We start from the raw sequence: 14416 nt of genomic DNA on the forward strand, positions 1-14416 counted from the left end.
ATCATGAAAAAGATCAGCGTCAACTAAGGACATGAAAGACCAAATCGCAAATAACATTGACCCAAACAACACTGGTGACAGTTTCGCGACCTTAACAATAGCCGAATAAAAAACATCAATGCCATCACCCATTTAAAAGAAACTCAACAATGTTATAAATGACAAGATTAATGACATCAATGACATTCCGATCAACATCAATGACATGAATGACATATACGTCAACCACGAAATCAACTACTGGCCATTCTGCAAACATTCACATCGCTTCCTATCAAGCTAACAGCGGAAGCTGCAGCGTGCGCGCGCACACACACACACTCACACACCTGAACTAATGAGTGAAGACTACCTCATTTGAATACAAAAAGTGTTGATTAACCTAACAAGCTTCAAATGCTCTCACTCCTCATTGTCTAACGTTTTAACTGATTAGCATCGCTTTCTTTCTCACGCTCAAACACACACACACACACACACACACATGCACACGTATGTGTGCAAATATATATACATATATACTGCACACAGTACGTACTACACCTATATGCATGTAAATTCCATATAAGTATATATATAGTACCGGTATCTGCACATGTATACACCATATATAAAAAAAAATGTGAGTGATGCTGGGTTATCTCTTATTTCTTCTTCCCTGTGACTTGAGTGTAATTAGCATGTAATTATGTCATTATGAGGTGTTAAGTCATTTACACCTTTGAATCTTCTTTGGCACCAAATCTTTCCAGGGCCAAGTCGATGTTTTGCGCGCTTGTCTGTTTTTGGTCGCCGTGCCGACAGGAAGTCATCTGATGATGTCTCTGGTACATTTAATTACTTCAGTTGCATATTTGTTTGTACAGGTATTTAGGTGAATTGTAAGTACCTAAATAGATTCAAATACTTTATGTCCCTCTATGTGCTTCATGTACTGAAAATTCAGTTACTTGGATACATGGAGGAAGAAGGCAGTACTTTAATTGCATGTATATTTATTTCAGTTTCCCGTACAGTGCGTGAAGTTTTTACTTCATGTACATGTAAGCACTTGTAGTCGTGACTTAACTTGTGGGCACAAAAGTGGGCCGGACACAAGCTGTCAATCAAGCACACAAAGAAAATTGCTCAGTTATTAAGATGTCAAATGAAAACTAAATCACTTTTTTGTTAGGATGAAAGTTTGACTTTGAGTGCTCATTTCTCGCTGCCATCTGTGGGTGTCCTCACTCATTTCCATGGAAACACAACACATCATATTTCATTCTATTTTTAAAATGGATTTTTGGGTGGGAGGAAAAAAAACAAGGTAAGGAAAACTTCATTCTATTGACTTTTATTTTTCATACGTGAAACACAGGAAGACCAAACTGTTCCATCTTTCTGGCCCCGCCCCCTTAATCAGAGGAAGACCGCTTCAAATCATTCTCATTCCGAATCAACGTAGTGCATGACAACACTGTCACATGACCTCCGAGAACGAGACAGCATGATAAAGAGGACGATGCCAAAGAGCGATGTGAAAAATCCCTCCTTTCATTTCGGGCTAAGTGTGTCCCTTTTTGGGTCAGTCGACTCTTGGAAAAACAGCCAGAAACTCATCATCATCACCGGGTCTCTTTAGTTTTTCAGGCTCTCAGTTTAATTGAAGTTTGATGGAAATCCTGCAGTGTATTCGTGCGCGTGCGTCCGTGTGCTGGTCTTGGTCCCAGATGTCCACCAGGCTGGCATTCGTCTGTTCATAACAGACGCCGTTTGCTTTTTTCCCCCACTTTATTAATACATTTCTTTCTTTTTGTTGAAGGAGATATATTATGTAAAAGTGACTTATTAATATCTTGCATCAAAATAGTTTCTTGCGTTCTTGGAGTGCCTGGAATGAAACAAGCTAGTTAATCTGGAGGTGGGCGACAATTCATTAAAACACGCCTTTAGGTGAGCTGTCCTCACTTTGGTGAGATTGTGACGCCGCAGTGTGGCTCATACATAACCCCGCCCCACGCAACAAGTTCTTCAGCCAATGGCATGGCAGCTAGGTAGCAAGTGACCTCGCATCACAAGAGAGAATGCAAGTTTCCGCGGGGGTTTGTACTCATAGTGATTATTGACGCACCGTGTCATGCTAGGAGGCTAACGGTAGCTCGCACTGGAGAGCCTTTTTGTGTGTTTGTTGGCACACTTGAAAACCAAGAATGTTCTTTCTCCTTCATCTCAGTCCGAATGGATGGCAAACGTTAGGCGTCCACGCGGCGTTTCCGGGCCAGCGTTAGTCGCGTTAGCTCAGTGGTCGTCGATGTCGCCGACGCATTCGGCAGGGTTCTGCTGCGTGGCGGCTCGCCATCTGCTGACGTGCTGGCTGGCTTTGGAGCGCTTGTGGTCCGCCTCGGGGGCTTCCTCCTCCAACTTCTGACGCTTATGTTTGGTTCTGCGGTTCTGGAACCACACTTTCACCTGCACACACGCACAAACATGCACGCAGGTGTCAGGACAGGCTAACTTGGCTACATGCTAATATACAGAGAGTAGGGTGACTAGATGTCCACCATGTCAAACATGATATGGTACCACTGGAATGACAACGCGCCTCCTGGCTTAGAACCAAAACTCACTGTCACTCTACAACCAACCACACCTCTAGATTGATACTGTATGACATCTTACACCTGAAACACTAGAACGACCACACGTTACACTCTAGAACCTTACGTTCTCGACATTTGACACCTGACACACAAGAAATAACCTTACAATCCATAAACTGGCACCTTCCAACCTAAAACCAACCTTACACTGTCACCTTGACACCTTAGAACCTAGAGTAACCTTCCCTTCAGTCCTTTGACACAGTAGAACCAAACGTACATTTGAGAAAGCTTTAACCCCATACAACCTGGAACCCAAATTAAATTCGGGCAGGGCTGTAGTCCACTTCTATCGAGTCCAAGTCAAGTTCGAGCCACAAAGGTCTGAGTCCAAATCCAACCCTAAGTCCAGATGAGATCAAGAATAAACCTTAAGACAGAAAAATAAAATTTTCACAACTACAATATGGGAGAAATTTCATTCTGCTCAACACTCTTCTTAGGTGGACCCTTTAGTTTGATTCGAATGCGGCTCTAGGCCCGCGGGTTGTCGACCCCCGATCTAGACCATCAACACTTAACAGTCTGTCCAACCTTACATTCGAGTGTCAACCTTACAAATTAAATATATATTCTACAAATGTTTACACATTATAACCAACCCCACATTCTATACTTTTGACGGCGCGAACACGAAAACTTACCGAAGATTTGAGAAACGTGGACACCTTCTATCCAAGAATGGACCACACTTTGACCCTAGAGCCTAGGACCACTTCCAGTGTTGCCGTTTGCTCACCTGTGTCTCCGTAAGGCAGAGAGATGAGGCCAGCTGTTTCCTCTCCGCGCCGACGACATAGTGGTTTTTGTCAAATGCTCGCTCCAGACGCAGAAGCTGTGAGGGAGAAAACGCTGTGCGGATCCGTTTGGGTTTCCGGGAGAAAGCGCCATGCAACAGAAGGTTCTCCGCACCGCCGTCGTCACCTGAACGCACCATACGGGAGGTCACAAGCATGAAGTGGGCCGCTAACAGGAAGTGAAGGTCACAGCAGGGTTTAAGCATGTTAACATGCTAATGTTAGCAACAAAAAAAAAAGAATGCTAATGTTAGCAAACACATTCACAAGACCCAAACTTAGAAACAAGACCAGGAGTCCTCAAGAGCCCCTCTTCAGCCTGTTTTAAATGTGGCTTATCTTGAATCCTCAAACAACGTACAGACTCCAACCATAAAAACAAAAGGATCACAAGAAACGAGCGAAAATGTGTTTGATTGGATTAGCATCACTAATGTGCTAAACACTTCCATGAGCTTCATTTCCTGTCAGGTTGGGCTCTTGATAACGATCCTGATCGTTTGAATCTGGTGTATTGGGGTAGGAAGACATCAAAAACAGGCGGTACCCCTGAACGAGACCCACTCTTACACCCTAAAACCAATCCTATACCCCAGCATTAACCGCACACCCTAGGACCAACCTTAGGCACTAGACCCAATTTAGGAACAAAAATCAACCTTAGAAACTTGTGTAGCACATTTGACAATAAAAATGTACTTGACTTGACTTGACAATCCGACCCACTTGGACGTACATTAAACCCGAGGACCACCCGTACACCCTCGAATAAACCTCACTCTCGAAAACCAACCTGGACACCCAAAGAAGAAGCTTAAATCTTCGATCCAACTTTATACTCTGGAACCAACTTTTCACCCTAGAACCAGCCTAACAAACTAGACCCAACTTTCCACCTGAGAACCAACCTTAAAAACTAGGTTTACACTCTAGAACCAACATATTCCACCCTGGCCCAACATTATAGGAAATGAAGCTCAGAGCAGTGTTTAGCACGTTAGCGATGCTATTCCAAGCTAAGCCATTTTCTCTTTTTTTTTTTTTTTTTTCTTTGTCATTTTATTGATTTTACGGTTGGAGCCTGTGCGTTCTTAGAGGATTTGGGATACAGTAGGAAAAGTAAAATCGTTGATCTGATTTGTTTGAAGCGTGTATGTGGCAGCTAAATGTCGGCCAATGGCGTGCGTGTGGTGCGGTCCTTCATTGCAACGTTTGATATCGTTTACATAAAAACAAAAGTGTAAATGGTCAGCCTGAAAAGATCGTCCGTGACCATCACGCCGCACGCAAAAACGTCGGTTGACTTGGTGGCCGCCGGGACAAAGACGACAACAGTGACGGCGAGCGCCAAGCGGCAGACATGTCGCATTCACATGCAAAGCACACACTGAGGATCAACGGCAAACCGAATTGTGATTCATTCGCTAGCCACTATTTAGGGAGTTTCATTTCGGTGATATAGAGAGTTCTGTAAAGTGTCCCTTTGTAGTGAGTCGGGACTCGATAACAGGTGAATGATTCCAAACGAAGTCCATGCTGTTACTTTGCAACATCATCTTTTCTATTGACGTTTCGCACAGCAATAGAGAACAAGTCTCAAATTATCACTAAAACATTGCTTCCGCAAAGGCTCCGCCTTCATTGAGGAATGTCATGATAAAAAGATGGAAGCGTATTTATGCCACCAGAATCTGAATTTACTAACTGAATTTTATTACCATCAAAACCTTCAATGTACACTTTTTAACTTTAAAAAGTCAATATTGGGCTCCAAAAATCAACATGCAGCGACAAATGTGGCTGCAAAATGGCGCTTCTGGGTCACTGAGAGAAGCCAGGCCAGAGCAATCAACCTTAGACAACCGGAAGTGCTTCACGTGACCGCCTCAGTCTGGTTCACCTGGTGATCTTTGACAGCTGAATGTTGGAATTTTCCAAGCTGAAAAGTCTACATTAAATATTTTAATGGTGATCAAATCCAGTGTGAATAAATTTAGATTTTCAATTTGATGGCACATATATATTTCCATACAAAGATCGATAAAATACGCACGAACACACAGGAAGTGATGAACAAGTGGTGGGCGGGGACATTGCAGGGGAGCGGCAGATGGCATTGATGAGTGGTTGATGACGCTAAACTAGCGTCCCCAGAGCACTAGAAACAAGTTGGGACTTGTGAGTCCGCTCGTTCCAAACACACCTGATTGTACTCATTAGCGTTTTTTCACCACACGCTCATGTGCCTGTTAGCCACCAACGCCTGCCTGCCTGCCTGACGTTGGTTTACACGCGACGGTGCTGAGATGCTAACCAGATGGGTGACGGAATAAACTACTTCTCGTTAGAACAATACTGAAGTACACACGCACACACAAAGTATTTAATATATGAAAGAAGTGTGTGCTAACGTGCTTTTGTAGAAAAATTCATCAGATAACGGATGGATGGATAAACTCCAGTAAAGAACAAGAATTTGACCTCAATGTGAATGATAAATAAAAAAATGTAAATCGAAACAAAATTAAAAAGGATTAATAATCGCCTACAAAGACACACAAAACACAATAAAACACGGTCACAAAAACATGCAACTTCCAGCTGCAGGTACACGCACACACAAACACACGATCACAAAAATGACACACATTTTTAACATGAACAAGTACACACAAACGCAAATATGCACTACAGCCCTGCAAGAACACCCACACTTACACACACAAAAATAATCACATAAACACGACACTCAAACTCACAACGAGACAAACACACACAAATATACATAACCTCCACCTGGAGGTACGCGCTCACACACACCCAAGCGTATGGCAAGCCATTTGAGCATTTATTCCAAATCCCTGATATCAAACATAAGTGTGTTACACTAGTTCGATCTCTTTCAGCACTAGTTCGACACTCGGCCACACTAGTGACACACTTTGTCGAACTAGTTGCATACAAACTCCAACTAGTCGTTCATTTTCAGCAACATGTCAACTTGTCAATCATGGATTAATCTAACATGTGAATTTGTGACCCGTGATTTCCTGCGCGAGTAAACAAGTGCGAGCTGAAATACTCACTAGTTACTAGTGGCGGATAAAACAGTAGCTAGTTTACTAGTTAAAGCCCCTTGACGCCTTGATATCTAACTAGTGAGTGTCAAAAATGTTACTTGTTCACTGGTGATGCCCCAAATATTTACTAGTTGCACTAGTGTGACATTTAATGTCGCACTAGTTCAACTAGTGAGGTCTAACATGTTCACTAGTAGAACTAGTGGATGCCAACCTGCTCACTAGTAAGCTAGTTGCACAAAATATAATGAGGAGGTGGGGCAGAAATGTGGCTGCAGGATTCCTATTGGATCTGCAGTTAAAATACACCAATCGGGATTCAGATTTTGTCATAATCACACCCACTTCATTTGCATGTTTTACACTAGTTTACAAGTTGTCCTGAGGATTTGCAGCTAGTTCACTAGAGGATGCCCATTATTGGTTACATGTCGACGAGTGAATCCAGAAATCCAAACTAGTAAACTAGGTGCAATCGATTTGACCTTACATGTTAACTAGACGGTTTCAAAATGTGAACATGTTCACAAGTCAATGTAGAGATATCCACTAGTTACACTCGTTGGGCTCATTTTCACTGTACTTGTTAACTAGTGATACACATGTTTCCTCACTAGTAAACTAGTTGGGTTCAGTGTGACACACTAGTGAGCTAGTGACACAGAGTTTCATATCACTAGTTAACTAGTGGAACGTATTTTGTCTCACTTGTCAGGCTCAATGCTGAACATGTATAGACTTTGACTGAACATGTTTGACAAAACTGGGCACTAGGTGACATGTGCACACATCTAGTTTACTAGTGAAATAATCACATTTGGCTAGTTTACATGTTTGGCAGTTACAAAACTTTACAAGTTCACTAGTTGTGCACACATGTCAACTAGTAAGCAATTTTATTTAGCTAGTGCGATGTGCATGCCAGCTAGTATGCCAAAAACATGAGCTAGTGCAACAAAAATCCCTACATGTTAGATATTTGTTGCACTCGTTGTGCACAGTCGCTCACAAGTGCTGATTAACACCAACAAGTGAAAAGAAAAGCCCAACATGTAGGAAAAATGTCAAAAATGTTCAGTCAAACCTTGCACAAGTTCATTTCTTGGTCTGACTAGTGAGACAAAATGCCTCCCACTAGTTAACTAGTTGAATAAACACGAACGTCTCTAGTGAACTAGTGGGCGTTTTGTGGCTTACATGTCAACTAGTAAGCCTCAAAATGATCTTACTAGTGAACTAGTGGGCGTTTTGTGGCTTACATGTCAACTAGTAAGCCTCAAAATGATCTTACTAGTGAACTAGTGGGCATTTTGTGGCTTACATGTCAACTAGTAAGCCTCAAAATGATCTTACTAGTGAACTAGTGGTCGTTTTGTGGCTTACATGTCAACTAGTAAGCCTCAAAATGATCTTACTAGTGAACTAGTGGGCGTTTTGGGGCATACATGTCAACTAGTAAGCATCAAAATGATCTTACTAGTGAACTAGTGGGCGTTTTGGGGCAGGGCATACATGTCAACTAGTAAGCATCAAAATGATCTTACTAGTGAACTAGTGGGCGTTTTGCGGCTTACATGTCAACTAGTAAGCTTCAAAATGATCTTACTAGTGAACTAGTGGGCACATTTATGGCCTTACATGTTCACTAGTAAGCGTCAAAATGATCTTACTAATGAACTAGTGGGCGTTTTGTGGCTTACATGTTCACTAGTAAGCCTCAAAATGATCTTACTAGTGAACTAGTGGGCAATATGGAATAAATACTCAAAGGGCTTGCCTGGCAAACCCTGAGTATTTATTCATCCGTGATTGTATTGTAGACCAATGAGAGCACGTCCGACAGACACGTGGACTTCGGGCAGCCAATCATGATGCATTTCGAGCCAAGCCCCAACAAAAACGGAGGAGAAAACTTTCAGACGCATTGAAAGCTTTTCGGGTAAATATTACTCTTGTTGTTACACAAAATGTTGTTTTACGATTATTTTAGGCGGTAAAGTTATGGTGTAAATGTCAGATATGTGGTCAATTTATCAAGATGAAGCCTGCTTAAAAATCTGCTCCAACGATTTCGGAGATGTGTCTGACTTTGACAGCAATGGCGGCAGTTCAACGCTGACAGTCGCAGTCGGGTGCAGATTTATTTCGGCAGGACTTTCTCAAATCTGCCGTTTGCTCTGACAGTCACATTTTGTCTTATTACTCACAAGCTAATTGACATTTAAAAAAGAGTTAAAGTTAATGTTTGGAACATGATTTTGCTCTGTTTGCTGCCTTAGTTCGTTTGAATTATTCGCTGCCTGCATTACATGAAGTACATTTTTTAATATTCACAAGACTGTAACTGTGCATTATAAATAATGTAACATTTGCACTATGTTTTACTGGATCTACAACTAAACTAAACTAGGTCCTCGTTTCTGGGAGAGTCCACAGCACCTCCTGCATCACAACCATTCTGACGGCACACCTTCAGCAGCACGATGTTTCTAACGGGAGCTGGAGGGTGATCAGCTTCATTGAAGAACAGGAGGAGGAGAGGCACAACGTTTGTCATCTGTGATATGTTTTTAGAATTTTCTCCTCATTAAAAAAACGGTATGTTTTGTTAATTTCTTGATATAGTTCTTGTATTTAAATATTTTAACAATCAAATATTTTTCAACTGTGTTTTGGATATGAATTGTATGAAATAAATCAGTGAAGCCCCAATCAAATTCTACTCCATCTAATCTGCTCGATCACACTGCTGTCAAGATGCTGTAAATAATGCCTTCATTCATGATTGTAGAAACCCCAGAACGGTAAACATGTGATTATTTTATTTTAAAATATAAGAAGCCTATGTTTTTCAATTGTGCTCATTTTCGTTGTATTGCACGACAAATATAATAGATGAGCCGGTTTGGGGACATCATCAACCAAGCTGCTGCTCCAATTGCAATGCGAAATATTGTCCTGCTCTCCTAAATTCGCATCTACACCACAAATTATAGCATCCTAACTGATTTAGCAACAACTGAAAATTCACATCATTATTTAGGGAGAATATGTTGCAGAACTGTTGCATTATATACTTAATTTTATTTAGTATAGCATACATATATAAAAGTGGAAAGATACTGTAGAGCTGTACCATTACTCTTTATCTCCGTGTACATAATAAATAAACATCACCTACAGATACATTGACTGGTAAAAATTGCTTGATTCCTTCTGTATACTGTAGATATTACGCAAATGGCGGTAAATAATTGTTAAAGCTCAGAATCAGGTTTTAAAGGGTTCATTTTTTGCTCGGTGGTGCTCTTATTATGGAGCCAATAGGAGGTGTTCACTTCTGGCACTGTCCTGCCTCCTGATTAGCATTTAGCGTAACTAGTGTGACCAGTGAGCCATTAGTGTTTCACATGTTGTACAAGTGAACATTTTGCCATCACTAGTTAAATCAAACGACCATTTAACTAGTTGACTAGTGAGTAGGGTGACATCCACTAGTGCGACATTTTGACTTCACTAGTCAAACTAGTGAAGTCAAAATGTCGCACTAGTGGAACTAGTGGATATTTGGGGCATCACTGGTGAGCAAGTAACATTTTTGGACTCACTAGTTGGATATCAAGGCTTTAACGGTCTTAAACTAGTGCACTATCAATGTTTTATCCTCCACTAGTTAACTAGTGGATATTTCAGCTCCCACTAGTTAACTAGTGCAGGAAATCATAGGCCACTAGTTAACATGTTAGAACAATCCACGTTTCACTAGTTAACACTTTTTAAACCTTACTAGTAAACTAGTAAGACTTTGAACCTCACTAGTTTGGTCTAGTGGGCCACTAGGGCATAAAAAAGCTGACTAGCTGGGAAGTTCCCTCTGCTTGTGTGCTTCCAGGTGTCACTAGTTAGAATTTTGTCAGCACTAGTTGGACAAAAGTGGCACTAGTTGCCAAAAATGAGTGGCTAGTGAGGATTTCTGTGCAACTAGTTCGACATTCGGTGTCACTAGTGTGGCCGAGTGTCGAACTAGTGCTGAAGGAGATCGAACTAGTGTAACACACTTATGTTTGATATCAGGGATTTGGAATAAATGCTCAAATGGCTTGCCATACAAGCGCGCGCGAAGAGGCTTTCTTCGAGAGGTTGCTGGACCCAGACTCTCCATGAAGGCCTTGAGGCCCCTTCCGTCCTAAGTCTGGGCGTTACGTCATCTTCACGTCAATATCACGTTTCGTACATCATTATCATCGTCAATAATCGATGACGTCAACACAAGGATGTGTCAGTCAAATTTTGATCAACTCATCCCCAAAAGAAATGGATAAAAAGCAAATGCATTCAACGCAAAGCACGTATGCATAAATACCTGTGACGAAATATCAATACAAAGTTCCAACAACAAAAAATGAAAAGTGGCACTTCAACTTGAAATGCCGTTTGGCTTTTTTTCTTTTATTTTTTGCGAACAACTACGCGATTTTCAAAATGATCAACAAACGTTTTCATATTTTATTTGGTTGGAAATTGGAAGTATTATTTTCTAAAGATTTTCAAATGCACAACTAATAATGAAATCGACAAGTTTCACAGACGCGTTGAGGTGATTTTTTTTCATGACAAACGTTCTTACGGGAAATAGTTGTGTCAACAAACAAGTACAAGAGTAAAGTCCGTTTTTCATCTTTGATTTTTTTTATATTCATACAAAAAATAATACACGTGAGTAAAACTAACGTGTTCACGACAATGTAAACGTCAGGTTTGGAATGATGCATATTTTGACAAACTAGCAATGAATTCATCACGTTTGCTGTTAGAAAACAATCATGACCATTTTCGTTTCATCGCTTCATAATTTTTCTCATTAGGTTTTATCTTCGAATTTTTAATGTATAATTTTTCACGATTGCTGATCCGATTTTCTTTTTAGAAGTGTTAAAAGTGCTTGTTTGGGGTCAATAACAACAATGACGAGAACGACAACGAATCATTCATTGTTCGTGTCTCATTTATGAATTGTTCTTGAAATCAATAAGTGAATAGCTAAAAATGACAACGAATCATTTTTTTCATTGTTTTGTTGTCAAACAAATTGATTTAAAGATGCTGATGTATTTTGCTCCGTTATAAAATCAGGACTACAACATAAATGCTGGCTCATGGCAACAGTTGAGCACTTTTCCCATCACGTGCAAGCGACTTTCAAATGAAATTATTGCCTGGGTAAAAGTTTTGCTGAGCTCTTTTTTGCTTTTTTGTATGAGAAACATTTGTTATTTGGACCCAACATGACGTCATGCCTTACACGTCTTTTTGAAAGTCAAACATTTTGTCTCAGGGCTCCGTGTGAGACATTCTGCATTTTGGGTCTTGTAATTCTTCCTATGGTGCTTACCTGCCTGCGTGTGCATGTATCTGTGGTGGTTGTGGAGGATCCACGAGGCGGGGGGGCCCGCGGCGGCGGTGGCTGCGGGGGGGTACAACAGGCTCACTCCGAGTCCGGGATGATGTCGGCCGAACACGTGCAGTCCTAAATTGGGTCCGGCGGACGGGTACGAAGTCCGGACGGGGGAACCTACTTGGAGTGGGTCCAGGGCCTCCGGGAAGCGGAGCGCGGTTGGCCGGATGGGCTCCTCGAAGGCAGCCCGGACGGTTTGGAAGCAGGCGGGCCGCTGCCGCTGCTGCTGTTTCCCAATCAAAGCCTCGATGGAGAAACACTTCTTGACGCCTCCGAGTTGCTGCGGCTGCAACATGGCGGCCGGACGGACCCCCCGATTCCCCGACACCTCACAACGAAACCATGCCGCTCCCCCGAGCACCTGTGCCCGTTCCGCTTCCTTGTCCTGGCGCTCGTCAAGTCGATCATGTGACGAGCGATAGAGGGAATTAAGTCCAAGCGCGAAGTGGACCTCCACGCCCCCCCGCAAAGAAACTTCTCCCACCACGTGCGCGCGCGTGTGTGCTTGTGAGACGTGCAACTCACCTGCCAGAGCTTCGCCCTCCTTGGCGGAGGTGCACCGCGCACGCCACGCATGCGCACAAGGCGATAAGTAGGAGGAACAACCAAGTCCGGCTTGCAGCACTTGTCGGCCTTTTCAAATCAACATGAGTCAAAGCCCTAAAATGACTCAAATCTGTCAATCAAAACCAAAAACCCGAGAATCTAAATCATCTCAAATCTAAAACAGTCCCAAAAAAACAATCAAAATAGATTCAATTAAAATATCAACATTAAATCTTTTTTTTTTTTTTACCAGACTGCACTTGTTTCAAGTACTCTATTATAACTCCATCGAAATATTCACGCATTGGATCAATTACATGAGGCTAAAAGTACTAAACCTTCAAAAACATACAAATCAAACACACACACACACACACACACAAACACACACACACGTCCTGTCCACATCGAATTTTAAATGAATATACAACTAAACATTTAGGGTTCATCGATATTTTTTTACATAATCTACATCAAGTATCAAGTACAACTTTATTGTCAACATTGACAAATATAAAACAAAATACATTGATTTAAAGTTTTTGTTTTATCTTAAAATCATACTGTATGTATGATTGTCAGTAAAAGCGCAACTAATCCAATTAAACTTACGTCACATTGTTAATAATAATAATAATAATAGATTTTATTTATAAGCGCCTTTCAAGACATCCAAGGACACTTTACAATAACAAAAAACACAAAACAATACGGGTTGAGCAGCGGCAGCCAAAACGCGCCAGCGTTCACTCAACCCGAAAGTCAGAAAGAAACAAGGGAGGGAGAGGGGGAGAAAAAAAACCACGCTCGAACTACCCTAATTTTCAGGATAATTTGAGTGAGGCAAAAAACTCCTGCACAAGCATATGACAGTTACAACAGGTCACAAGACATAAACAATGAAGACGGTGAAACAAGGGAATGTATGAGGGAGGGGGTGATGGTGATTTGAATAATTAATTGATTGATGCTTCACAAACTTTCAAAGCATTTCAGATATATTTTGGTAGTTTTGCTAATTGTCAAGAGCAAAAATGTGTGAAATAAAATTCGTAAGTCATCATTTATTGTTTTCACTCATGTTTGTACAAGTAGCCTATATGCGTAAACACTTAACACTCGCACGCACACGTGCATTACATACACACACGTCTGCATTAAAACAAGTTGTATCCTCCCTGAATTTTAGGACGAAATTCGTTAATAACGAATGTAACGACTACGGACAATAGACATTTTGCAATATGAATCATAATGTCATTACAATGATTAAACAGGGAAATCAATGATGATTTCCCTGTTTAAAACAGCCACGAACAATCATGTTCAACATACATTTGGGTGCCCAAAAAGTTTCAACTGTTTAAAGCGGTAAAGAAAATGGATGGATGATGTCGCGGAATTCGAAAATGGCACTGCGTTTTTCCGAATTGGCTGTAGTTTTTCAGATCTTCCACTTGTTTTAATTGCTGAAAACACGGAAATGTTGACATTGGCATTCTTTTTGCTGAGACGGTATCTGTCCTTTCAAGCATATCCAAAGGGTATTCTGTCATGTTGGATGCGATATAGTCAAAGACCCTAATCTTATCGCTTCTGTGTATTAACTGTTAAAAAAATCTATGATCTCAAAAACTCGCGCCGATTCAAAGAATCGAATGTCATGTTTGAGTCAGCATCCTAGAATTACACAGAAGTCTCTGAAATATGTTTGCCCCCCCCCCCAAAAAAAAGGTTTGCCAAGTGTTATTTTTGTTCGAATGGTTTTGAGTGATATCAGTGAATCATTCTTCAAACTGAGAACACAAGAAGGAAAAAACAGTTTGAATCGCTTAGGATACTTATCAAGGATGAATCATTTGGAAAAAACAGACAAGACCGAGGTTGAGTCCCAGA

At 41.2% G+C, this 14416-nt stretch overlaps 1 protein-coding gene and 1 long non-coding RNA gene across 2 annotated transcripts; one reads left to right on the plus strand and one right to left on the minus strand.

Annotated features, from left to right (window-relative positions):
- Positions 1-1285: 1285 nt before the first annotated feature.
- On the minus strand, positions 1286-12439 carry emx3 (empty spiracles homeobox 3). Its single transcript, XM_086106003.1, has 3 exons — positions 11912-12439; positions 3382-3566; positions 1286-2451 (listed from the first exon to the last, which is right to left on the minus strand). The coding sequence occupies exons 1-3, from the start codon at positions 12267-12269 to the stop codon at positions 2281-2283; spliced, it is 714 nt and encodes a 237-aa protein (XP_085962129.1). The 5' UTR covers positions 12270-12439; the 3' UTR covers positions 1286-2280.
- LOC147208904 (uncharacterized) lies at positions 8343-9707 on the plus strand. The gene is made up of 2 exons (XR_015100293.1): positions 8343-8458; positions 8930-9707. It is a non-coding gene; the product is annotated as an uncharacterized LOC147208904 (long non-coding RNA).
- Positions 12440-14416: the final 1977 nt, after the last annotated feature.

The sequence above is a fragment of the Hippocampus guttulatus genome, chromosome 2 (assembly GCF_054856545.1).
Source record: "Hippocampus guttulatus isolate MCC_2025c chromosome 2, RoL_Hgut_1.0, whole genome shotgun sequence".
Classification (NCBI taxonomy): Eukaryota; Metazoa; Chordata; class Actinopteri; order Syngnathiformes; family Syngnathidae; genus Hippocampus; species Hippocampus guttulatus.

Bases quoted from the DNA above. Each gene is read 5' to 3' on its own strand.
- emx3 (XM_086106003.1), bottom strand. From the start codon at position 12,269: ATGTTGCAGCCGCAGCAACTCGGAGGCGTCAAGAAGTGTTTCTCCATC. The intron at 3,567-11,911 runs GTAAGCACCATA...TGGTGCGTTCAG, and splicing joins ATACATGCACACGCAGGCAG to GTGACGACGGCGGTGCGGAG. The intron at 2,452-3,381 runs GTGAGCAAACGG...GCGTGTGTGCAG, and splicing joins TCTGCCTTACGGAGACACAG to GTGAAAGTGTGGTTCCAGAA.